The sequence below is a fragment of the Heterocephalus glaber genome, unplaced genomic scaffold (genome assembly GCF_053883595.1).
Source record: "Heterocephalus glaber isolate CG9 unplaced genomic scaffold, H.glaber_assembly_v1.0 deba00001472, whole genome shotgun sequence".
Taxonomy (NCBI): domain Eukaryota; kingdom Metazoa; phylum Chordata; class Mammalia; order Rodentia; family Bathyergidae; genus Heterocephalus; species Heterocephalus glaber.
In genome coordinates this window covers 26,732,966-26,757,755 of record NW_028258315.1, presented here as the reverse complement: position 1 = coordinate 26,757,755, position 24,790 = coordinate 26,732,966, and the positions used below count along the sequence as shown (strand labels likewise).

General features: G+C 48.1%; 1 protein-coding gene across 1 annotated transcript; it reads left to right on the top strand.

The window, feature by feature from the left end:
- The first annotated feature begins 2,277 nt into the window (after positions 1-2,277).
- On the top strand, positions 2,278-24,761 carry Fam89a (family with sequence similarity 89 member A). The gene is made up of 2 exons (XM_004854661.4): positions 2,278-2,559; positions 19,014-24,761. Exons 1-2 carry the CDS (start codon positions 2,302-2,304, stop codon positions 19,278-19,280), a joined length of 525 nt encoding a protein of 174 aa, XP_004854718.1. The 5' UTR covers positions 2,278-2,301; the 3' UTR covers positions 19,281-24,761.
- Positions 24,762-24,790: the final 29 nt, after the last annotated feature.

Below are 24,790 nucleotides of genomic sequence, written 5' to 3'. Positions count from 1 at the left end.
CAACATCATCTCACTGAGTACAAACCAGAATGCACACCCTACCTTTAAAATTATGAGGTTAGCTAAGTGTGTTGGTGCACACCTCTAACGCTAGCACTCAGGAAGCTGAGGTATCAAGGTAGGATAGAAAAAAAAAGGTGAAAAGGAGATAAGGAACATTGTTAAGTTTCAAGTTGTATTTTAAAAAAACCCTGCAGCTTCAAGACAGAGAGTTATTCAAACCTTTTCTCTTTCAAGGAAACTTATTCCAAAAAATTCCTAAGGGTCTTAAAGACTAAACTAGCCTGTAAATTGGGCTCTGGGTGGTGCTTTTCCCCTGTAAATTGCCCTTCCTCCTCCTGGAAGCAGGCAGCTTATCTCAGCTTCAAACACACATACAGTAAATGGTTTGTATTACAACAGTCCCAGCCCGCCAGATGGGCAACCTCACAAACTGTACCAATACACATTCTAGATTACCTATCTTGAAAACAAACCCAAGACTACACAAGAACCCCAAACCCTGACCATAACGTGTCTCTCTGAGAGTTCACACTTCAGTGTGTACTTTTAAAATTCTGCCTAATAAAACTCTTTATGCCCCTCACTGATACATCTTGAAATTCTTTTTCTGTGATGGAAGTTAGGAAACCTACAAGCTACCCTCTGAGTTGAGTGAATCGAGGTCCCTAGCTCCTTTTTAGGGGACCTCCTCAGACCTCACAGCAGGCACATCACAAGTTTGAGGGCAGTGTGGGGTACATAGCAAGTTTAAGGCCAGCCTAGACTACATAATGAGAGCCTACCTCAAAAACCTTTTTTTTTAAAGCTTAAAGAATAAAATTGTGAGTTTGGCATTGTGCTGACATCAAGGACCTTGTGCTGTTATCCAGCTGGACCTAACCCTGTGTCTTTCCATACCCTCATCTTCTGAGGGATGTCCTCTCAGGTAATTTCAGTGCCTCAGTGCTTTGGAATGAGTTCTTATTGCACCACCATGGAGCCAACCCTCCCATCATTCAGTCTGAGTGATGTCAGCTAGGTACTGCAGAAGAGATAGCAAGGTGACAGACAAAAGGAAGGGAATCCACTTGGGGTGTGAAGCAGGTCAGGTAGCTTCCCATCCTTCCCTCCTCCCTCCCACACAGGCCAACTGGCAACTCTACTGAAGTCATCCACTGCTGAAACAGGTGAATGAATGAATGACATTAGGTAACTACTGGAAGCCTCCCTGGGCTGGAGCTTCTCACCCAGTCTCCCCTGTCCCAAGGGCAATTTCACACATTGCTTCCAGGGTGACTCTACAGGTGGTAGATTAAAGATTTTTTTAAAGCCCCCAAACCAGAGGGTGCTTTTATGTTGGGTGTCTGAATCACTCAGAACCCTTTACCAGTATAATTATGCTCCTACTGAATGCATTTAGACTAATTAGGTCCCTTTATAATTAAACTCAATAGTCACGGGCCTTAAAGTCAGACACTCTACAGCTTCACAGATTCTCCCTCTGCTCGGGTGGAGGAAGGCCTTACTTCCTGTCTCCCCCCTCTCTAATCTGAATGCAGCTATCTGTCATCTTCAATCTTCCAGGAAGGTGCATTATCTCCCTCTCTTCTCTCGTCTTGGACGTGTGAGCCGCGTTTATTTTTGCCTGAGTTAGGTAGTTTCCCAGATTTAATCTTTTCTTCTACTTTCCCGACATTTCAATTTAAAAATACTCTCATGCTCACGGCCAGGCGGAGAGACCCGTCTATTGCTCCTTTGAAGTTCCCCGAGAGGGTTTCAGGGTCTTCTGGGCTACGGCAGGTCCGGGGATATTGCCTTTTGCTGAAACCAGAGAGTTCGGTCCCTAGCCCTCCCCAGTGCCCCTCGGACTTGACACTTGGTCTCCTCCCCGAGCTGAGCTGGGGCTCCCACGGTAGTTACTTGCAGCTTTGGGGGCTGGTCCGGAGCGGGCCGGTTCCGTTGGGCAGATGCCGGGGTATCAGGAGCCGGGGTGGAGCTGGTGGTAGTGGGAGATGAGGTCAGGCTCGAGGTGAGCGGGATGGGGATGGTGGGGCGGGATGCAAAGGGCTGGGGTTGGCTGGAGTCGAGCTTGGCTACGGGACTGGGCCTTGGAGGGACCCTGGGTCCTGCAGCTGAGAAGGAGGCGGGGGGGGGGGGCGGACCTGGAGAGGGGGCGTGTCCGCCGGGGGAAGAGACCCAAGGGGGGCGTGTCCACCGGGGCGGAGAGCCTGGGAGGGGCGTGTCCGGCGCGGGGTGGAGACCCGGGGGGCGGGGCGGGAAGCGGAGACCTGGGCCGCGGCTGGTGGCCGGCGCGGCGCGATGAGCGGGCCCGGGGCGCGCGGTCTGCGGGTGGACGGGCTGCCGCCGCTGCCCAAAAGCCTGAGCGGGCTGCTGCACTCGGCGGCGGGCGGCACGGCGGGCGGCTGGCGGCACCTGGAGCGGCTCTACGCGCAGAAGTCGCGCATCCAGGAGGAGCTGAGCCGGCGGGGCGCGGGCGGCGGCGGGGCGCGGGCATCGGGGCCGCGAGCCAAGCCCCCCAACCTGGACGCCGCTCTGGCGCTGCTGCGCAAGGAGATGGTAAGGGTCCTCGGGCGGACAGGATGCGGGGTGCACCTCCCCGGGGTGCTGCGGAGCCCGGCGGTGAACAGGCTGCCGCGGCATCCAGGGTGCTTTCGTGAGCCGCTGGTGTGGACGGCAGATAGACAGCTTTCCCTCCCCGTCCCCGGGCCGCGCGTCCGGAGTTCGATTTCGTGGGCCGTGAGGTACCCGGGGGAGCCCTCCCCAGGCCACCCAGAAGAAGGGGAGGCGTGGTGCTCCGGGAGGGGAAGTCCGCGTGGCCGCTCGGATGGTGCCCGCGCCCCAGACGCCGGGGCTTAGCTTCTCCCAGTCCTGGGAGTGAAGAGCGTGGGGCTCCGAACCACGGTTGTGGAGCCGCCGGGAGCAGAGCCAGCGCTGGGATGTGGGCCCCGGCGGGTCTAGCCCCAGCGCGCCCTCCCTTGGGCTCAGGCCAGGGGTGGGGGTTGAGGGGTTGGAAACGCCCTAGTTCCTAACCAGCACGTGCCCTGATCGCTCCCGCCCCCTTTGCTCTTGCTAGTCGGGTGTCCCTCCCCTGGGCCGGGTAAATGCTTTATTAAGGAAACCTAATATAGGAATGCCGCATTTCCCCCCATGAATAAGTTTGCTGAAGAATTGCTAAAGGGATCTTTTAAATAAACATCTAGTGCTTTTAACATATTGCTTATAAAAACTAAACATGCACAGTGTTTTTTTTTTTCCAGAAGCATATCTGTTTGGAAAACTAAGACTTAATTTAATCCAGGAAGCAAGCTTCACACTTTTTGCTCAATTAGAAATTGGCCCACTCTGCACCTGGCTTTGAAGTGATTTCTGGTTCTGACTGGAAAGCTTTTTGAAAACCACTTACGCCTGAGCCCACTTGGTGGTGTGCGCCTGTGGGAGGCTAAGGCAGGAGGATGGTGAGTTCGACCCTAGACTAAGCAACTTAGTGAGTTCTTGTCTTAAAATAAAGTATAAAAATAAAAAAGGCTGGGGATGTAGCTCAGGATGAAGGCCCTGTGTTCAATCTTCACTACAAAAACAAACAAAAAGCCTCCAAACCACCTGAGTTCCAAGCCAAGGGCTTTTATTTATTAATAAACATTAAGTGACAGGAGTGTGGCACAGCTGGTGAACATCATTTTACTTGGATGAATCCACTGTTTACAGCCTGAACTTGGACATAGTGTAAACTGGGGGTGAGGTAGGAAGACCCACCCTGTTCCTTTCTTGAATGAGAGGCAGGACAGGCTCAGAGCCACTCCTGTGGTGAAGCTCTGGTTTATAAACATGTTCCCGAGACTTGAGACTTGAGACTTGCAGTGGTGGCAGGGAGCCAACCAGTGCCAGAAGTATTTTCCAGGTCCCTGCTGGTGTGAAGGAGGGGCAGCCTTATAATTACTCCTTGGCCCAGAGCTCCCCTCCCATAGCAATATGAAGCGCAGGGAAAATAAACAGCCATCTCTAGTCTGCCTGGTACTTATGATGATAAATATAAGGTATGACTGCAGGCCTTGACAAGTCCTTTCATGCATTGTCATGGGTCTTTAAAAGTACTATCTTTTGGGCCTTAAAGAGTTTTACTGACCTGGAGCTGTGGGTCCCAAAAGGCAGCTCATGCTGAGACTCCCATTCGGGAGGTGTTGCCCGCAAAGATCAGGGTATTCACTTCTGAATCATCTGCAGAATGTCTATGTTGATCCATTTAATTTGAAAGTTTGATGTCAAATAGGTGACTAAGTGACATAACAAAAAGTCATGGACAGAGGTCGGGGATGTAGCTCAGTGACAGAGTACTAGCCTGACATGCATGAGGCCTTGGGTTCAGTCCCCAGTATTGCAAAAAGAAAGAATGAATGAATGTCAGGGCAGAATTTGATAAATTCACGGTGGAAGGAAGAAATCCCAAGGCAGAAATTAGGACTTCCCTTCAGGAGCCTTCAGTGCTGGTAAAAGGCCTCAGGTGACAGGGCAGAGATCACCAGGAAGGTGGCAGAAAGCTGGGACTGTGAGCCTGAACCTGGCCAACCCAGGAGTCTGATTGAGGGGACCCTTGGAGGTGGCCTGGGCTGTTGGAAGCCTAGAGGAGCCTCTGGCAGGAGAAGGGCACAGCCTGGCCTGGACCCCGAAGACGCAGCAGATACCTAGGGAGAACTGATCTCCAAGGCTCCTGGGGAGATGCCCAGGTGTGCACAGGAGAGGTGTGCAATCTGTTGCTGTGAAGCAGTTGTTGCTCATTAAATACTAGGGTCAGGAAGGTGATGAAAAAGTTGACTTAAGCTTTTTTATGGCAAGTGCAGCTAAGCAAAACAATTAAAAATGATACTCCTGTCATGAAGAGATGGTCACTGCTAATGTATCTTTTATGTAGGCAAAATACAAGTCCTTTACATGCATTGTTTTACTTAATCCTTATTATAAATTCTCCATGGGATAGGTACTCAAAGTCTGGTTTTATTTTTTAAAAAAAACAGGGTCTCACTATGTAGACCAGGCTGGCCTCAAACTCACTATGTAACCCAGGCTGGCTTTGAACTCACGGTGATCCTCCTACCTCAGCCTCCCAAGTGCTAGGATTATGGGCATGTGGTACCACACCCAGCTTATTTATTTATTTTTTGAAAGAAGGTCTTGCTGTGTAGTTCTGGCTGGCCTTGAATTCACTAGGTAGCCCAGGCTGGCCTTGAACTTATGGCAATCCTCCTGCTTCAGCCTCCTGAGTGCTAGCATCATAGGTATGTGCCACCACACCCAGCTGAAAGTCTGGTTTTTTTGGTTTTTTTCCGGTACCGGGGATTGAACTCAGGTCCTTGCGCTTGAGAGGCAGGTGGCAGAACCACTGAGCTAAATCCCTGGCCCTGAATGTCTTATACTTTTAAAAAATCAATTGCTCAGAGTTTAACTTCCATAAGGTCACAGACTCCATTAGGTGTATCAGGCGCCAAAGCCCTGTTTCATTGCATTGTACTGTCTGTGCACATGTACACACACATGCACACACTGTACATTCTGCTTTGCTCTTGGCACATACTGCTAACATTCTCTCAGTCAATATCTATTAGTGTCTTCAGTGATAGCATAGTGTGGTGCTGTATGGCAGTGACAGGTGATGTTTTGAACTTGACAATAGATCCTTGGGAAGGGGGCTCCTCCCTGTAGTGTGGAATGAATCGGGAGGAGTTGTTTGGGGAAGGTGGTGCACATATTACATCAGTGCCAGAGTGTGTTAAACATTTCAGAATGCGGAGCTGGGCCGGGAGAACAATCTGGGCCTGGAGATACCTGACTCCAGAGCTGGTTGGAGCCTTGAGAGTGAGTGCAATAGCAAAGGAGGGACAATGGGCAGCAGGGTGGAGCCTGAGGGAACAGATGCCCAGAGCTGGGAGGGTAGGGGCCCTGTGGGCAGAGGCTTCTGTCCCATGGTTGGTGACACCCTGCTCTGCTTAGTTGTGGTTTCAGTTCCATGTTTCAACACTTCCTGTCCTAGTCATCCCACATCTGTGAAATTCTGTACTGCTGAGTTCTGGGAGCCTCCCAGAGGGCCATCTGGAAAGCTCGGAGGGCCTCAGAAATGGGTGATTGCTCTGGAAAAGTCCTTTTAGAGACTTTCGTAAAACGTTTTTTTATCAGTACTGAAGATTGAACCCAGGGGCTTTTCCACTGAACTACATCCCTAGCCCTTTTTACTTTGCATCTGGACCTTGCTAAGTTGATAAATTGGCCTGGCTAGCTAAGAATTTATAACCTTCCTGCCTTAGTCTCCCGAATGCTGGGATTACAGGCATGTAACACCATTCGAAATTTGTAATTTTTATATCAGAGAGTGTTTTTAGGTCACTCAAGGTGTTTACTGGGCAAAATTCAGGTATAAAGTGCTGTGGAGATCTGAGGACAAGTGGGAAGTTCTAGATGATGAAGACATGTAGCTTCTAGTGTCATTGCAGTAGTGTGCTGTTTCATCTAGATAAATTCTTTTTCATGTCTGAAGACACCATATTAAGAATAGAGATGAGGGCCAGGGATTTAGCTCAGTGGTTCCACTGCCTGCCTCGAAAATGCAAGGTCTCAAGTTCGATCCCTGGTAACCTCACACACACCAAAAAATAGAGATGAAATCTGAACTAGATTTTTACAACAGAATGTTCTGAAAGGGCTGGATGTATTCAGAAATGGACTAGAACCAGTCCACTGAGGTCTGCTACCTTCCCTTACCATTTTGCTTTTCTTCCATGTTGGAGCCTGACCCCTGGCTGCAACCTCATGCTGTTTTGGCTGTATCTCAGTTCTAGCTTGTTAGCACTGAGGAAGGATGCCAAGTGGGCCCATCTCAGGTGGCCTGGCCAGTCCAGCCCAGCCCAGCCTAATAGTGATGAGGATAGGATGGGGCTAGGTGTGGGATTGGGGACTGGATAGCTCCCAAGAGAGGACAGTGCAGTTTTCTCTAGGTGAGGTTATTACACTCCCAAGACTTGAAAATCTGTATCTTTTTTTTGGTACTGGGGATTGAACTCTGGACCTTGTGCTTGCAAGGCAGGCTGCAGAACCACTGAGCTAAATACCCAGCCCAAGACTTGAAAATCTGAAGGATGGAAAGGTAGTTTGTTTATCCTTTACTTTACCTACCTGTAGAACACTGTAACCTGATCATTTCTGGAACCCACAAGTGCCTTACAAATAGCACAACCCTTCTCCTTTTCCCTGTTGGTCAAAGGCATTTGGGAATGCCACAGTGCCCTGGGGCACCTCTCATTTGGAAAGGCCTCAGAGGAGCAGCAGCCCAGTGGATATCCATAGATGGTGGCTGTCAGCCCCTTCCCCTGCTTAGGGCTTGGTGGGGCTGTAGGTCTCTGAGGGCAGGTGGACAAGTATATTTAAGGCAGACTTGGGAAGGGACCATGGCCTCTTGCAGGTTATTCCCACCAAGCAGCAGCTGGAAACTACAATTTTTTCTCCTGGAATACCAGTGATCTTGTGGTGGAAACTTAACATGCAGACCACAGGCTCTGAGAGCAGGACTCCAGCCCTGAGGCTGACTGGTCAGATTTGCCCCTTGCCAATGTCCTCCAGACAGAGCCCCAGCCTCCCATCTGCATGGCCCCATAAAGGTTGTTCATTTCCTCCTATGCTTGTGCCCCCCAGATACTTAACACAGAGACAGAGCCTTTGCAGGACTCCGGAGGCTGCAAAGGCTTGCCTTGTAGGCTATAGAAACTCATTAAGACATGTAGCCTCTTGCCATGTTGTGAGCACTCTGTTCACTTTCCTGAGGGCCCACCAAGCTCTGGATGGCCTGGTCCTGCAGGCTGGCACATTCTGAGTCTTCCCTGGGAAGGCCCTTGTCCTCCCAGTCAAGAGCAATGGGCAGAGAGAGGTGCCTGAGGGTACACATAGAGACTAGAAGACATGGTGAGAGGGTGACCGGTGTGTCCCTAAGTGGTTGGATCGATCCAGAAGGATGAATAAAGTTTCTGAGCTTTTATTTTTAGTGAGGTAAATATGGACAGGTATAGCCATCGACCCTCAACTGTACTTAGAACTGGAAACATCTGTTAAAATAAATGCCTTTGAAAGAGAAAGGCAAGGTGCTTAACATCCCTTAGAACCACAGATGTGCAAATTAGACTGATTCCTTGGGCTGGTTCCCCATCCTACATATCCTGTTGTGTTGCACCCTAAAGACCAGCAAAGACTTGAAAGACCATGGTGACCTGAGGGCTGGAGAAATAGGCCCTCGGGCATATCTGGTGGGAAGGTACAGGGACAGGGTTTTTGAAGGGCAGTTCTGTAATACTTGTGAAATCTAATATATGCTTATCTTTTTACCCTGTAATTTCATTTCCTTAAAACTCTAGAGTAGCTTTTTATTAAATAGTAAGGCAGAGTTACGGTACAGTTTTGAAGTCAGTGTAGCCTGGGTCACAGGGGCTAGTAGGATGTCTGCAGCATGAATGTCTTGTCTTCACACAGCCTGGCTTCTCCGTATACCAGTACAGACACAGGATCATTCCAGGATCAAAATGGTTCAAATCTGGTGACCTGCTGGTGGGGTCTCTTTCTTTCTATTACTGCCCATATTTTAACAGTGCTTCAGGTTTGATGCCTGGGGTTGGGAGTAATTAGGAGGAAGCCCCAGGCATCTTTCTGTAGTTCACCTCCGCACTTCATTTTTACAGATTACCTTACAGAAAGTCACACAAGTGAATAACAGTGCTTATACATGGATGTGTATTGCAGGTTTTTAAAAAATAATAGGGAAATAGTGATAGAATGTTGTCCAATTGTTGAAAAGAAAGTGGTAACTAATAAGGATATAGACATATATTCACAGTATAAAAAAAAAGTTATAAAACAGTGCACGAGTTTGTGTTTAATCATAGCCAGAAACCAAAATGGATCTGTAGGTACTTTGAAGTATTCTATGTTAAGGTGCTAGAGGTGGCTGTTTTTGGAGCATTGGTTCTTGTTTTGTTGTTGTGTTTTGGGTTTTTTTGGCACCACGGATCGAACTCAGGACCTGGCGCTTGTCAGGCAAACACTGTGCCATTGAGCTAAATGCCCGCCCTGAAACATTGGTTCTTAAAATGTAGTCTGGGGCTCCTGGATTGCCTGGGATCCTTTCAGGGAGTTCATAAGTATGTTATGGTGACTTGACAAATGTGATTCTGTTGTTGTTATCAAAGAAAATGCAGCACTTGGAGGATCTGCATAATTCATTGAATCCATTTTCCATATTTTTCATATACTAGTGTGTGATACGGTAGATTCATTCAAAGTACAAGACACAGAAAGGAAGAAAGAAAGAAAAAGTACAAGACGGGTGGGTTTGATGTAATGGTGAAAATTTCATTGGTAGAGTTTCAAATTCCACATCACTGTTAGCAAAGTAGCACATTGTCTGAAAAGGCTGTTAGAAGCTCCCTTCCCAGATACAGATTAGTGAGGCCAGGCTTTCTTCATTTATTTCAACCAAAAAAAACCATGTCACAAGGACCAAATGAAGAAACATGTACGCTAGACTTTAAAAAATATTTACAGCTGGGTATGGGGGCTCACAATTGTAATCCTAGCACTCTGGGAGGCAGAGGCAGGAGGATCATAAGTTCAAGTCCAGCCTGGGCAACTAAGTGACTTAGCAAGACCCTGTCTCAAAACATTGAAAAGGGGCTGGGGATGTAGTTTAGTGTGAGGGTCCCAGAGTTTGTCCCCCAGTAGCAAAAACAAAGTTACAAAATGAAAAATGTTAGTTTATAAAAGAGTTTATATTAATCTATGTTAAGATGTAAAGAATTGTTTTAGTGGATTAATAAGTATTTTAAAGTTTCCCAGTGTAAAAGTTGACAGATATAACCTACATAAACAAAAGCAATTTGGGATCATCAGCAATTTTTAAGAATATAAAGGGAGTCCCAAGACCCAAAGATTTGAAATCTGCTTCACAGCAGAGAATTGTAGAAGGGTGGTCCCTATAATTAGGAAGCATTTGGGCTCTTAATCCAATTAGAATATTTTATTTTTATAATCTGAACAGTAATTTTCTTAAAGTTGATGACTTTCCTCCTATGCCTAGGACAGAGCCAGAGGAACTGGGCTAATGTTAGTTTAGGTTAGAGATAAACAAGAATGTCCTTGTGAAAACTAAGTTGCAGAATGAGCCCTGTGTCATAGTGCCCTCAGCTAGAGGCAAGCAGAGAACCCTACTCAAACAGCCTTTCCTACAGGAGGAATGTACAGGTGAGTGTCAGGGTGGGTGAGTTTGGGGTTTGGCTTAATCTAGGGGCTCAGTCATGCATGCTGGTTTATTTTCTGCCTCTGAATCACCATGGCTCATCTCCCTATGGTCCTGAACATTGTGGTGCTAAAATCTCAGGAAGCGAGGTGAGCAAATGACATGTGTGTTTCTGCCCATAGGAGGAGACCATGTCATATGAAGCCCGCTTGGTGAGCTCTTGGGGAAGGGCGAGCTTAGGGGGCAGGAGGCTGGGCCCATGGCCCTTTCCTGCCACACCAGCTCTGCCTATGTCCTCTCCTGCTTTCCTTTGCTAACAGTGTGCAGGTCAGCGTCCTTCTGTCAACACATCCTTTATCAGAATCCAGGTTACCATTGATCAGGTCTCTGCTTTTTTCAGTTATAGTCCAGTCCTGCGGATGCAAGTTAGACACCTTGATTAGATTTGGGGCATTTACCAAGTCTTTTCTAAAATAGATTTATAAGCCATCTGTATATGCTCACACATTCATTACGTTTTTAAAAGATAACCATTTTAAAAAGGATCTCTCATTGCCAGCTAATACATATTCATATGTATTCTGGAAAATTCAGAAAAGTAAAATGTCAAAATCGCCAGAAATCCCAGTGGCTTGCTGACCTGGTGCTAACCCAGGCCCCTGCTGGGTCCTCTGTGTGGGCATCCGGGATGGACCTGCAGCCCTGGGCAGCCCCCTGCACCATCCTGACGGTCTGAATGATCCAGGGCAGGTCTTCCTGCACTCCAGTGTCCTTGTCCTAACAGAACCAGTGCCTGCCTTGAAGAAACAGGATGAGGGTGATATATTCATGCATAGCTCAGAATTCTTTGCCTGCAGCGAGTCTCTAGAAATGAGTAGTGAGCTGGTTCACTTGTATGCTATTTTAAGGCTTTTGACAGATACTGCCAATTCTCCAGAAGGGTTTTGCAAGCCTGTAGTCCTACTAGCAGTTTATATCCATTCATTATGTATTTGTTTTAACTATTACTGTGGGGTTTTTTTCGGTACTGGTAATCGAACTCAGGACTTTGCCCTTGCTAGGCAGGCATGGCACCACTGAGCTAAATCCCTGGCCCATACTGTGAGTTTTTAAAATTAAGAAAAATATGCTTGTTGGGGAAAAAGTTGGCTCCAGAGGACTATAAGTTGAATGAATAATACTTCCTTTGTATTCTGTACCTAATCCCACTTTCCAGAAAGTTCTGCCAGCAGACGTTTTTTCTTTCAGTCAGAAGCTTGCATGTGTGCGCATGTATATATCACAGTGAACCCTATCAAACATAGCTGTTTCTGTGGTTCTGGAGTTGGAACCCAGGGCCTTGGGCATGCTAGGCAAGTGCTCTGCCACTGAGCTACCCAATCCTTTTTTAAAATTTTATTTTGAGGCAGGAGCTGGCTGAATTGCCCAAGAAGGGCTTGAACTTGCAATCTTCTTGTCTCAGCCTCCTGCGTGCTCGGATTACAGGCCTGTGCCACCACACCAAGCTTTGTAGTATGGACTTCATGTGCTTCACACTGTGCCTTGGTCACTCTGTCATATACAGATAGAACTGCTCCATTCTTTTGAATGCCTGCCTCCTTTTGATTGTGTGGCTCTTAACAGAATTTTTTTTTTTTTTTGGTATCGGGGATCAAATTCGGGGCCTTGCGCTTGCGCAGCAGGTGACGAAACCACTCAGCTAAATTCCCGGCCCTAGCAGAATTAATCCTGCACCACTATTACAAATCAGCTGAGGATTCTTTTGCCCAAGTTGGATGAAAATCTCAAATTGGCAAAGTGCTGCTCCCATGAAGTTAATGGCTCCAGGGCTTGAGTGTCACAGCTCTGAGCCTTGAGTGCCAGCACTTCTTAGCTCTTAGTGTTGCAGCTCTGGGTATTATAGTTTTCAGTGTTACGGCCCCATCATGCCTGTAATCCCAGCACTCAGGAGGCTGACAGAAAGAATGCAATGGGTTCAAGGCCAGCCTGGGCTATATGGTGAGTTCAAGGGCAGCCTGAATTATGTAGCAAGACCCTGTCTCAAAAAAAAAGCTACGGCCCCTGGCAGCTCCTAGCCACCCATCAGCTCCCCAGCAGTGGAGCCCTGTGAGCCCCATGGCAGCTTTCTGGAGCTACTCCAGCAACTTTTGCTGCGCGGCTGGGTACCCTGCCGCTACTGACATCGGGCCTCGGGTTTCTGCTTCTTTCTGTGCTGGTGGGCTTGAGCTTCAGCCTCAGCCTTTCCCTCCAGTGGCTGCCTTGGGCTTTGTGGCTCAGCCTTCTCCTCTCCATGGCCACTACAGGTCTTTAAATCTGTTGCTACAGCCACTACAGTCACTCCTGGTCTCCAGAATTCTTGAGGGTTAGTAACCCCTGGTGTTGCTGTTACTAAGCCCTTTTAGCACAACCCGTTTAGCCTACTCTACCTGAGATAAGGAGGAGTTTTACAGGACCACCTGAGGGCGGCTTTCCTGGGACCTGTATTGAGCACATGGAGGTGGCCCATGGAGGGAGGTTGCTCCACTGACCTAAGGGGTGAGAGCGAAGGGCTTATGTAGAGGAGGAACAGGCCGCCCGTGCAGCCTCCTGCATTTCTAAGATCCATTTGAGGACTTTAGTAATAGTGGCAGAGGGCCTGATCATCTGGCATGGGTCTGAGTTTCAAGCCCATGGCTGGTAGGCTGTTACCTCCTGGCGTGGCTGTAGGGCATCCAGGATGAGCCATCTTGGAGAACGTGAGAGTGTGACCAAAACCGTGGCTGCCGCGACTGTTGTGGGGCTGTAGTGTTGATCATAGCCCACTGGCGTTAAAGGGTTTGGGGATGTCAGCAGTGAGCCTTGGTTCCTCCCTGATCTTTGCCGTCAAGTGCAGTGCCTGAAGTGAATGTGGCAGCTGACAGTTGGGTCATGCATGGCCCCTTGTGGTCCTCAGGGGAAAGGGAAGGCTTGGGCCTTCCCCCACCACCCTTTATTTCTTTCTGTACTGGGAATCGAACCTGGGGCCTTCACTCTGAGCTACATCTTTAAAATTTCGAGACAGGGTCTCATTAAATTGAGGGGTCAAACTTGGCAATCCAGTCTGGGCTCAAAGATGGCAATCCTCCTGCTTCAGCCTCTCAGAGTGCTGGGATGATAGGCATACGCCAGCGAGTCTTGCTCTTCCTTTCTGTCTCACCATGACCATCCAGTTATGTTGAGAGACTAGGTGTCCAGCAAGCAGACAGCTTTATTCTAAAAGCCTGCTCAATGAGAAAGGGGAATCCTGTCACAAAGCCTTTGGGGGCACTTGTCTGGGGGGCCGGCTGTTGTAGGGAGGGAGAAGAGGGGCAGTATGCTGAGCAGGGTCTTTGACACTGGGGCTTATGTCTCTTTTTTCTCTGGATGGAACATTGCAGTGGACTTCACCTGCCCACATCTAGTTCCTCTGTTTCTTAAAACAGACACATTTCTGCAAGTTAAACCTCACAGCTGCCTGCAGAACTAAGGACTGAGGAGAGGTTTTACAAAGGCCATCAGATATGCTCGCAATCTGAAGATTTAGAGTGGGACAGGCACACACCTATAATTCCAGCTCCTCTGGAGGACGAGGCAGAAGGATCACAAGTTTGAGGTCCGTGTGGGCAATCTGGACCTTGTCTCAAAATAAAATTTAAAAAGACTGAGAATATAGCTCGGTGGCAGAGTGCTGCATAGATGTGCAAGGCCCTGGGTTCAACCCCCAGTACCGAACAGAAAAAAAAAAAAAAGGTTTAACAGTTAATATCTCTTCAGCAGAAGGATTAGGGAGAGCCGAAGGGCAAGAGGAAGAGGCAGGGAAGGATCTTTCCAAAGGAGCAGCCCTGTCATGTTGTCTGCATTGTAATTGTTTAACCTGGTGTTTGTATTTAGGTGGAGTTTCGGAGATTAGAGAGGACCGGGGCCAACAGGGAACATCATGTCAGAGAGGGTCCTGGTGTGACCTGCAGGCACCAACCGTCTCCGAGCTTCTCCCTCTGATCTGCTGCACTCGGGCAGAAATAAGACCCTGTTTGATTCATTTCAACTTTTGGCTGTATTTAGGAGAAAGTTTGTGGCTCTTAAACACACCAATGAATTACTCTGATTTTTTAAATTTCTTAAACAGAAAGTTCTTCTTAAAATAATTTTTTATTTCTAAAAAATCTTGAGTTCTCCATGATGTTTGTTTTGAGCCAACACAGGTTTCCTCCCAAAGGCTCCTCTCATCTTTCAAGCCTTTTCTCCCAGTAGCAAGGGCTCTGTTGCTTGAGGAGCCCCTCCCCCACAGCAGCCTTCAAGGCTGTTTGGAGACTTTAGTGACTTGAAGCCCAGCTGGAGCCACCATCCTGTCTGAGGCACATCCCGGAGTGGAGCCTGATGCCTGCTGTTACATTTTCACAAGTAACAGGGTGGGAATGCTGTGGCTGATGAGCACCTGTGTGGAGGTGGAAGAGAATGACCAGGAAGGAAGCAGGAAGCCTGAACAGAGACAGGAAGACCACCAGCAGTTTACAGCAACAGAAGATTATTGACTGTTTTCCATTGTCTTGAAAGTCTAGCATAAAGGGACCATAAATTCCAGGATCTGAGACTTTTGGACTTTTTTTTTCTTTTGTACTAAGGATTGAACCCAGAGCCTTTCACTGTGTTAATCTCCAGCCCTTTTTATTTATTCTTTTACCTTGAGAAAGGCTGTCATTAAGTTGCCCAGGCTGGACTCAAACTCATGATCCTCCTGTCTCAGCCTCCCAAAGTGCTAGGATTACAGAAGATTTCTGTATTTTTAAGTGAGCCTGTCTAAATTTTCAAAGTGTGCTTTCAAAAGAGATCCATATTTTCTGAAACAAGCCATGGGTGAGGACAGCAGTGTCACCCAGGACAGGTGTGGACATGTCATTAAGATGCAGGCCTCCCTGCTAGTAGTCAGGGACAGGAGTTAATGGGCTGGCTGAGAGGTTTCTGAGCCACATTTTCTGGAAGGGTGAGCACTTCTTATTCATGAGTAATTTAACTCTGTCCTTTAAGGTAGTCCTCTGGAGGAATCCCTCTGTCCCCTTCCCACATCCCGGACTCCATCCCTTCAGTACAGAGGGACTGGCCTCTGTCTTCCCCCACTGCAGACAGCTCCACTCTGAAGAGCACACAGGAGGAAAGAGGGTTTGGTGTCTTTTGCTCCTCTCTGCAAGATGTGGGAGCCATGGGGGTACTCAGGGTCTGGTGCTTCCTGCACAGCATCTTCCCAGGGTCAGAGGCCTGCTGGTTTAGTCCTGCTGCTTCTGTGGGTGCCTAAGAGGTGTGGTCAAGGCCCAGCACCAACCACGCCAGGCCAGGTTCCCCTTGGAGGGTATCTGAGAGCTTGATAATCAGGCTTCCCAAACTTCGGGGTTTTGGGCTGGGTACTGAGGACCCCAAAGGCCACTGCATTGAAGAAGCATGTCCTGCAGCAGGGGCAAGGAGAGCAGTCTGCATACTGTGGCTTAAAGCGGAGAACCACAGGTATCCCAAGGCAGGCAGTCAAGGTGAGGGAAAAGGGAAACCTGGCCGAACCAGTCAGTCTGAGGATCAGGGAAGCTGCTGCCCACCAGCCACCCAGGAGATGGGGAGGACACATGGGTGGCAGTCTGGGTGAAGGGCTCAACCTGATGAGTGCGTGTGGTGCCAGTGAGCAGGGGGCATAGCCTGCAGAATAGTGAGACCAGTGATGGGAGCTGCCCTGAGGTGTTCACGTCCACAGAAGATGCCATGGAAGTGGTAAGCAGCCTCAGGGAAAGGGTGTCCTGGGCAGGAGGGTCAGGGCTCAGGATTTCTGCCCAGCCAGAAGAACTCAGTCTGGGGCCTGAAGCAGCAGCCTCGAGCGGCTAGCATGTGTACAGGTGTGTGTATGCCTGTGTATGTGTGTACGCATGTGTGTTCGGGTCCTTCTTATGTCCTGGAGTGTAGGGCACATGTTCAGTTGGTTGTGTGACAGGTTGGTACAGGATAGCGCCAGGTTCTAGGTGGGTCAGACTTCCTTTTCTAGGCCAGTGTCCCGCCCGATGACAGGGCAACTTGGTGAGTCATCTGTCTGGTCCTGTACTGGGAGGTTCCAGCACCATGTCCTGCCAGGGCCATATCCTAGAGTAGCCAGAATACTTTGGAAATGGCATCTTCAGGAAGAAAACCTTGATCTGAGGATCTTTGAGTGCCATGGGGTCACTGGAGGTCAGAGCCTTTGACTAGCAGTTTCAAAGTCACGGAGCCCAGGCTTATGCTCTCCCTGGCTGGCCCCTAGAAGGTGAAGTAGCATGTGGCTTGGTCCATTCCTGAGGTGGGAAAGAGAGTCTTGGGGTTCCCTAACCTTCTAGTGTCAGAATGACTGCAGTAAAGTGTATCTGGGCTCCAGCCACTTCTATGATGTTTAAAGCCAGTACTGTACTGGGTGACACCGGGAGGCCATGGTGTTATTAGTCTCTAGTCCTTGTATTAAATCCTAGAGGAGATAGGTGTATTTGGGTTTGCTGAGTCAGAATCTTGTGCCATGGTGGTTGTATTAGGATCTGATACTGCAGAAGAATCTTGGTGAACAAGGAGCCATCGATGAGGAGGAACCTGGATGCAGGAAGGAGCACAGTTTTGTGTGTGCAGCACACCTGATGCTGAGGGTCCCAAAGAATGCAGGGCTGGGAGGTGGTGACTATGTGACACCACCTGTCTGCTTGCAAAGGCGTGGCTGGTTCTGAGGGTCTCATTGCTGGAGCCTGAAGGAGAACATCTCAGGCCTTTCCCTCTTCGTGTCCAGTTATACTTTGCCCCTCACTGGGGGAGTTTGCTGGTTGATTTTCATCCTGATCACTTCACCCCAGTGTCTGCTGCTGAAAGTGGCTCTAGGGGTCCTTTCTTGCATACATTGGCTGCTTTTCCACCTCAGTGTGGAGGGGGCAGGATGGGAGGAAGGGTACATGCAGTGCTGTTGCCCTGTGCTTTGTTCAAGGTGACAGGCTGCAAAGATGCTGGTTCTCAGTGGGCCTGCACATCAGAATCATCTGGATGATGTTCAAAATGATGTCAGAGCCCTCCTTTCTTATCATACATACCTGTGTGCCCAAGCCCAAACTGTAGTCAGGAAAATGTATCTGACCTTGATGGGCCTGCACAAACTGCTTACCTGACTGAGGTGTGCTGTGGAGAGCAGGACACCATTAAGCTTAGTCCACCTCCCAGAATATCCCGGGAAACTGTCTCTGTGGGTGTTGGCCATTCGTGCAGGACAGAGAAGCCACATCTACATAGGGTCACAGGCTGAATGGACCAGTTCCAGTCCCTCATTTTAGAGGCCAGTTGAGGGTGTGGACTTCAGCAAGGTCATTGAGAAAGGCAAAGCTGGCCCTGGAGACCATGCCCTGACTTGTGGCCAAGGTCTCTTCCTGAGAAAGGCTACTTTCCAGTAGCGCGAGGAGTGTCCAGGGTAACAGTAGGACCCACTTGTATCGAGGAAGTCTCCCTTGAGTGCTGGGAAGACAGTTCTGATTCTGTGATCTGTCTAGACTGCTAAGGAGCCAGCCAGGGTTCAAGGGTATAAAGACTCAGCTATACTTGAACACCCAGTCTTATCCCAAGATGGACTTTTTGCCAGCCTTAGCTTCCTTTTGTAAAAATCAAATTGTCTTTCATGGGCAGTCCGGCTAAGGAGCCATCTCAGCAGCTATAGAGACCATGGATCCCATGGCCCTGTATGTGCATGCATGCGGACGTACATGCCCTTTTGTCATTAGCCTCTCAGTGCAGGAAGCATCTCAGTACTGTTTGTTAACACGGACTGACTTATGTAATCCTACCAGTAGCCCTGTAAGAGAAGTTACTCTGTATCAGCCATGGCACGGAGTAAGGAAGGACCTGGGGTTGAGGTGGGGCAGGAAGCAGGTCTCCTTCATCTTGTCACACAGATCAGGGCCTGCAGAGACTGTTGGAAGCACAGCCACACCATGTGCTGAGCTGGTGAGTCAGAATCCACAAGCTGAATGGGATCTCAGTGATTCTCATGCACATGAAAGGTTAAGACACACTGGACTCCCTGAGTCTCTGGGCAGGTTAAGCCTTCTCTCTTTGGGACTGAGTGTGCCCTTTTCCCTGGGATGGGTGTGGGGAAGCGGGGAATTTGAAAAGAGACAAGTTTGTGCCTTTTGTAAGTGTTCCTTGTTCTGTCACCACTTGCTTTTGTGAAAGTTTCCTAGAAATGTGGGGCCATGTCTTACTGTCCTCGTGGACTTCTTCAGAGTCACTCATTTGCTTTGGGGAGGGACCTGCCATCACTGGGATGACTGCCCTGCTCTGGGAGAGGAGCCTGCTCTCTGACATTTCTCCATAAGCCAGTCTCAGCTAGTCATAGGTGGGAGAGGGAGGGGGCACCATGTTCCCTGACTGGTAAGCTGCTGTTGCAAGCAGGGGTCATCTGTTGCCCCAGAGAATGAGCATGCATTGCTCGATCCTAACATAATGGTAGAGAAAGCAGATTGGTCATCTCTAGGTCTGATCCTGGGGAGAGGAAAGGATACACCTGTGTCTTGGTGGCCACAGGGCAGGTAGCTGGGACCACAAAATGTGCAAGAGCATCGGAGCAGACTCATGCAGGTGTTATCCTTCCTGGACACAGGTGACTGATGATGTTGTACACTGCTCACTGCGCAGGCAGACTGCCGGGTGTTGGCTGGGTGTTGGAGTAAAACTAGACTCCAGTGCTGATTTCTTGTTTTTATCTCTTCACTCTTCCCTTAAGGTTGGCCTCCGCCAGCTGGATATGTCCTTGCTCTGCCAGCTGTACAGCCTCTACGAGTCCATCCAGGAGTACAAGGGGGCATGGCAGGCTGCTTCCAGCCCTGACTGCCCTTATGCACTGGAGAATGGCTTCTTTGATGAAGAGGAGCAGGAGGACTTCCGGGAGCAAGCCTCCCTCCATGAAGGCAGGGCCCGAGGTCCTCCTGGAGATCTGCCGCTGCCTGTCTCCTCCCTCTCCAGCAGCAACTGGATTCTGGAGTCCATCTAGGGCCTTGGGGTGGCTGGGGTTAGAATGTGGGTTTGAAGCTAATGCTGTCAGCATCAGCTTCGTCTCCTGCAGGAAAGTACTTTGCCCTCTCAGTGGACAGTCCATGGCATCTGGGATGGATGCCACCAGTTTATCTTGTGGGTAGGGAGTTTGCTGACATACCGTGGCAGCTGGGTGCTGCAGTATCTGCTTGGGTGACCAAGAGGTACTGAGAATGTCCTTGGCTCTCTTGTGTGAGGCACACCTACTAGAGATTCACAGGCTGTAACAAGGGGTGCAGTAGGAGGCCAACTGTGCAGTCTGTGAGGTGACTTTTAGCCGGTCCCTTCCTCATCGAGGGTAGGTTCACATCCTCTTTGTGTTAGTGTCACTGTCTCCTCCTTCAGTGTGGCCAACAGCTTCCCTTACTGCTTAATGAGTTTTTCAGCCTTTGTCCAACCTTATTTATTTGTGAACTGTATCCCTAACTGTCCAGGTGACTTGCAAAATCTTTCTACTGAAAAAGCAAACACTGCCTCCACACCAGTAAGCTGCCTTATCTCAGCCTATTTGCTGCCCCTTCATCAGGTAGAGGAGTAAGGGAGATAATAGGGAGAGGTCTGTTGAGTGGGGAAAACCCAAACTGGAACAAGCTAATGTTTTCTATCATTCACTGTAAGATGGCAGATGTTTGTTTCCAAAGACTCTGAATGTAGACTAGTATGTTAGAAAGCAAACCACACGCTCCACTCAAAACAGTGATTACGTTATGCTTTAATTTATTAAAACACTTCATGAGAACTTTATACTTTGTAGATTAAACTTGTGGATAAAAATGATAAACTCTCTGTTGTCGTGCATTATTTTGTTCTCAATTCAGAATCATCAGCTTTCATAAACTGAATGCGAGTCCAAACACATACTGAAAGAAAACTAATGTGGGGTTTTCCCCCTATCACATGAATCTGAAAGTAGTTTTGTTCCTCTGCTTGGCTTGGGTGATCATGTATAAGTAGCGGACCAGCACTAACAGCCAGGTCGCACTGCTGTTCTGTCTCAGGAGACTCCAGGCCTCTTCTCAACGCTCAGCGTGATAACTGCTCGCCAGCACTTCCTTCAGGCAAGACGGGAGAAGTACAACACCATGAGCCAAGTGTTTGGTTGGTCAGTATCAGGTTCGGAGATGAGGGGGAGCACTCTTGTTAGTTCCTCTGTGGATGGTAGTTACAGTGAAAGGTGCTGTAAGTCTCCTTCAGGCTGTAATATAATTGTTCAGCAGGGACAAGAAATTGAAAGTACTCAGTGAGGTCACCTGCAGGTCCTTGATTCTTTGAGGCCCTGGTTGAGCAGTGAACCTCAGGTCTGCTGTTTTCTACCCTGACCACATGAAGGTCCCTTGGAGCTTTTAGAAAACTACTGATGTCTGGACTTCAGCACTTTTCCCCCAAAGTCCACATTGAATTAAGTGACAACTAGGCATCTGCTTGGTGCTAGGAGGTAGAGCTTGTCTCTTGCTGCTGGAGAGGGAGCCCAGGCCTGCCCGGCAGGCAGGAGACATGTTCTAGTACACAGAAGCATACCTCATGGTACACTCATTTGCTGTAAATGGACCCCTCTCATCTATATACCACCCTTGCTTCCAAAACTAAGGCTGCTTTAAAAAAATTCACACAACATGCAATTTTAAGAAATGTGGGTTTAGAAGTCTGTACAAAAAGGACAAGTAAGACAAAGCCAGGTGTAAACTGGCACATGCAGCCATGCTATGAGAAAGATACATAATCCTGTTTATTTGATAACATAGGAGGAGGAGTCCGACCAGGATTTCAAATCACAGCCCAAACATGGAAAGTTAAGTGCTCAGCTTTAGAGCAGATGCATGTGGTGTTTCCCTGTCAAGTATGTGCTCAAGGCGACTGGGCACATAGGAAGAGTAGCACACTTTAAATGCTGTAAGACCTGCCTCCTGACCAGTACAGACCTGGCCATGGAGTTTGATGTCTGCCTCTCTGTCCTTGATGAGGTCATAGGTATGCGGCTCCACTTGACACAAGAGTCCTGTGCAAATTTGGGAAGGAGTGTTGGCGGGCAGAACTTCTAGCCAGATGATCTTGTGGGAGGGCAAAAAGGGCCCCTCAAAGATGTCTCGTCCAAAAAATACTCGCTGGATCTTGTAACTAGGACTTTATTTGGTAAAAAGACCTTTGCAGAAGTGATTAATGATCTTGACATGGGGAGAGTTCTGGATTATACAGGTGGCCACAGCTGCTCTCAGTGGTATCCTTATAAGAGAGGGACAAAGATAAGTGACACACTGAAGGAGGCAGTGTGAAGATGGAAGAAGAACTGGAGGGATGCAGGGGTGACAGCAACCACTGCAACCAGAAGACAGCAGGTGCAATTCCCTGGAGCCTTCCATGGAGCATGGCCCTGCTGACACCTAATGAAACTGATTTTATACTTCTTGGCTCCAAAGTCAATATAGTGGCCTCAATTAGGTTCCTGGAACCTGTGTTCTTTCCCCCTTGCCTCTTTGCCTGTTATGACAGCCATCACTGGTCAACTTACCAATCCAGCACTGCCATCCTAAACCTTTCAACTACTCAAACCTTTACCAAAGGGCTCCTGAGTCTGCTTCAGTTGACAAGCATTTTCTGCGTCATGATTGGGGATTAAATAAATTAATAATTGTAAAATAGTGCCTGGCACAAAGTAAATAGTATATGTAAATATTTATTAAAGAGGAATAAATAAGTAGAATCCTGTTTTGGGCACTGAGGAACTAGCTTTGGTAACTTTCCTCTTGGCACTTCAGAAGCCAGAGAATATTTTAGACTTAGTCTTGACTTACAACCTTTCCCTTCAGAGTATGTTCCCCATTTCATAATGAAAGGTCATAGTTTGATGCCAGAAAGGCACATTACCACTTTTGAAGGTCACAGGTGTTCTGCTGAAGAAAGAATACAGTGAATCGCTTACTTCCTTCTATAGCTTCTTCTCTGGACTAATATTTAGATCTGGTTCTAGTAATTGGGCTCTCCATTTAACTAAAACCTTTTTAAACCTATTCCCAGTGCTATACCTGAGGAAGTGTAAGTTGTTCTCTTCCCCAACGGCACACAGACCCCAGAGATCCATCATTAAACTAGCAACAGAGGCAAACACAGATCAGGGACCATTTGCTAAAGGAGGAATAGAGATCAAGATGGACCCCGTTCTGTGACCTTGAGAAAATCCCTTAACCATTCCAAGACTAGGATTTAAAAAATGTTTTTAACATTTCTGATTAATGCTGTCTAGTAAATATCTAAAAATATCCTTTCTTTGGCTCATATTTACACCATGATATTTTCTTCCAATTTGGTTCAAAGGGCTTCAAACATTGGTAGAAAATCTTTTAACAAAAGACCACTTGTCCATCTTCCATGTTCCTGATCAGTCCATGGCACTGTCATAAACTGTGTACTTCCTCCTCTGGTGCTGGGCCATGTCACACACCCAAGAGTCAGCAGTGGGCTCTGTGTGAGCCCAAGATGACTGACATATAAGTGGTTCCAACACAGGTTTTTTAGGACAGCTGCAGTTCACATTTCCTTTGATGAAACTAGGATAACTAAAGGTGACCTGGCTTTTGTATCTTCAAGTGGATTTTCACATAAATACATTTTTTGTTGTTAGACCACATCTCAATTTTTAGAGGTGGGGCTTGGAAAACAGACACCATTCTAAAACACCAAGCACCGTCACTGCCTGGAAACTTTCCAGTGCATCTAGCTGGGCAGTTCTGTCTGGTTTCTAGAACAGTATTGTTGTTGGGTAGCTTGTTTCTATAAAAAGTGGCTCACCAACTAAATGTCACTGGGTTCGGGTTGCTTGCCTCTCTTTCTGGAGTTAGATTCCAGGTTCTTGTCTTGAACAAAGAATTGGATGAAATGAGCAAAAAGCAGTGGCAAAGTTTATTTGAGAAAGTAAAAGTGAAGAGTGGGAGAGAAATTGGCTCTGCAGAGTGAATAAAAAGAAGCTAAGAGCAAAGGTAAAAGCGCACACTGTGTCTGAAAAACACAACATTGGCTATCATAGAAAGTTATGATAGCACCAGCTCTTTAGGGCTGCCTTTTATATTGGCCAAGTCTTGAGGAAACCCATGAGAACTTTCACATCCGGATCCTGAGAGGTGGTGCTGAGATCCCACACGTCAGGCTGACATCAAGTCTAGGCCATCCTATTGAAAACCTGTTCCAGTTCTCTGGAGAAGTCCATGTGCAGGGACTTGGGAACTGTTCTAAGTGTCTGGGATCTTGCAGTGAACAAGTCACACCTCTCCAGCCAGCTTTTGCCATGCCATATTCTATCTCAGCATAGAAAATGAACCTGAAAAAGAAGTCAGGCCAAAGTGACCTACTATAAAGTCTAGGAGTGGACACATGTATCTCACTATAATATTCTTTCCACTTTCCTTTAAAATGTTGAAAATCATTGACTGCTTGCTGCCAGCTGGCAGCACAGAGGTGAGATAAACCCAGGCTTTGGCGTGGGACAGCTGTGGAGAGGGGAGCAGGCAGCCGCCAGCTCCGCCTAGAGTCCTGCCCTCTTCCCTTACTTCAGGAGTGACGAGATTAATGTTGGATGGATGAGCTCCTGTGCACTCCATGGGTCTCGGCCAGCCTCCACCGCACACTCCACATCCCTTAGCTTGCTACTGCTGACATCAAGGACAGGGATCCTAATTTTTATCACCAGACTAGTTTTTTTTTTGTATTGTTGAGACAAAGTCTACTTGGTTTGGGCTGACTCTGAACTATGCAGCTCAGGTTGGCCTCAAACTTGCAAGGATTTTCCTGCCTGAGCCTCTCAGTACTAGGATGATAGGTGTGTTGAGTATGGCTTTGTAAATGGCTGAGGTGTTTATTCTCATTTATCTCAATAAAAATGATTGGGAAACATGAATCTTTGTTGGGTTTGTTTTCATGATGCCGGGGACAGAACCCAGTACTTTTTGCATGCTCAACATGCACTGTACCCCAGCCCTGGCACTTGTTTTTAATCAATATTTTTCTTCTTGGTGGTCTGCCTCCCTTCTCTCCTGAGCACGGACAGGCTCCATCTGGAGACCAACAGTCCTTTCCATCCCGCATCTATTCTGAGATGTTATCCCAGTTGATGTTTTTTTCTAAACTTGGATTCTTCTTTTTGACTACTTGTATTGGTCTCATTACCTAGGGCTCATGTCTTTTCAAACTCCCTATGCTGTCACCTCTGCACTCCTTGTCCCTGCACCTACTCCGGGACTGGCAGTCACTGTGCTGCCCACCAGGGACTGTGGGGAGCCCTTCTCTCCTCCTCCCTCCCAAGTGCCCCCACTTTAGGCCACACTGGTGGTTCCCTTGTGCATTTCCCAGCACTGATCACATGCACTGTGACTGTACTCAAACTTCTGAACCCATCATCACCCAGTGAACCTCCAAGGGCCAATTTTTTTTTTTTTTTGAGACAGTCCTGCTATAGTTCAGGCTGGCCTTGGACTCATGATG

Excerpts from the sequence above, each read along its gene's own strand:
- Fam89a (XM_004854661.4), top strand. The coding sequence starts at position 2,302 with ATGAGCGGGCCCGGGGCGCGCGGTCTGCGGGTGGACGGGCTGCCGCCG. Across the intron at positions 2,560-19,013 it reads CGCTGCTGCGCAAGGAGATG|GTTGGCCTCCGCCAGCTGGA; the intron begins GTAAGGGTCCTC and ends TCTTCCCTTAAG.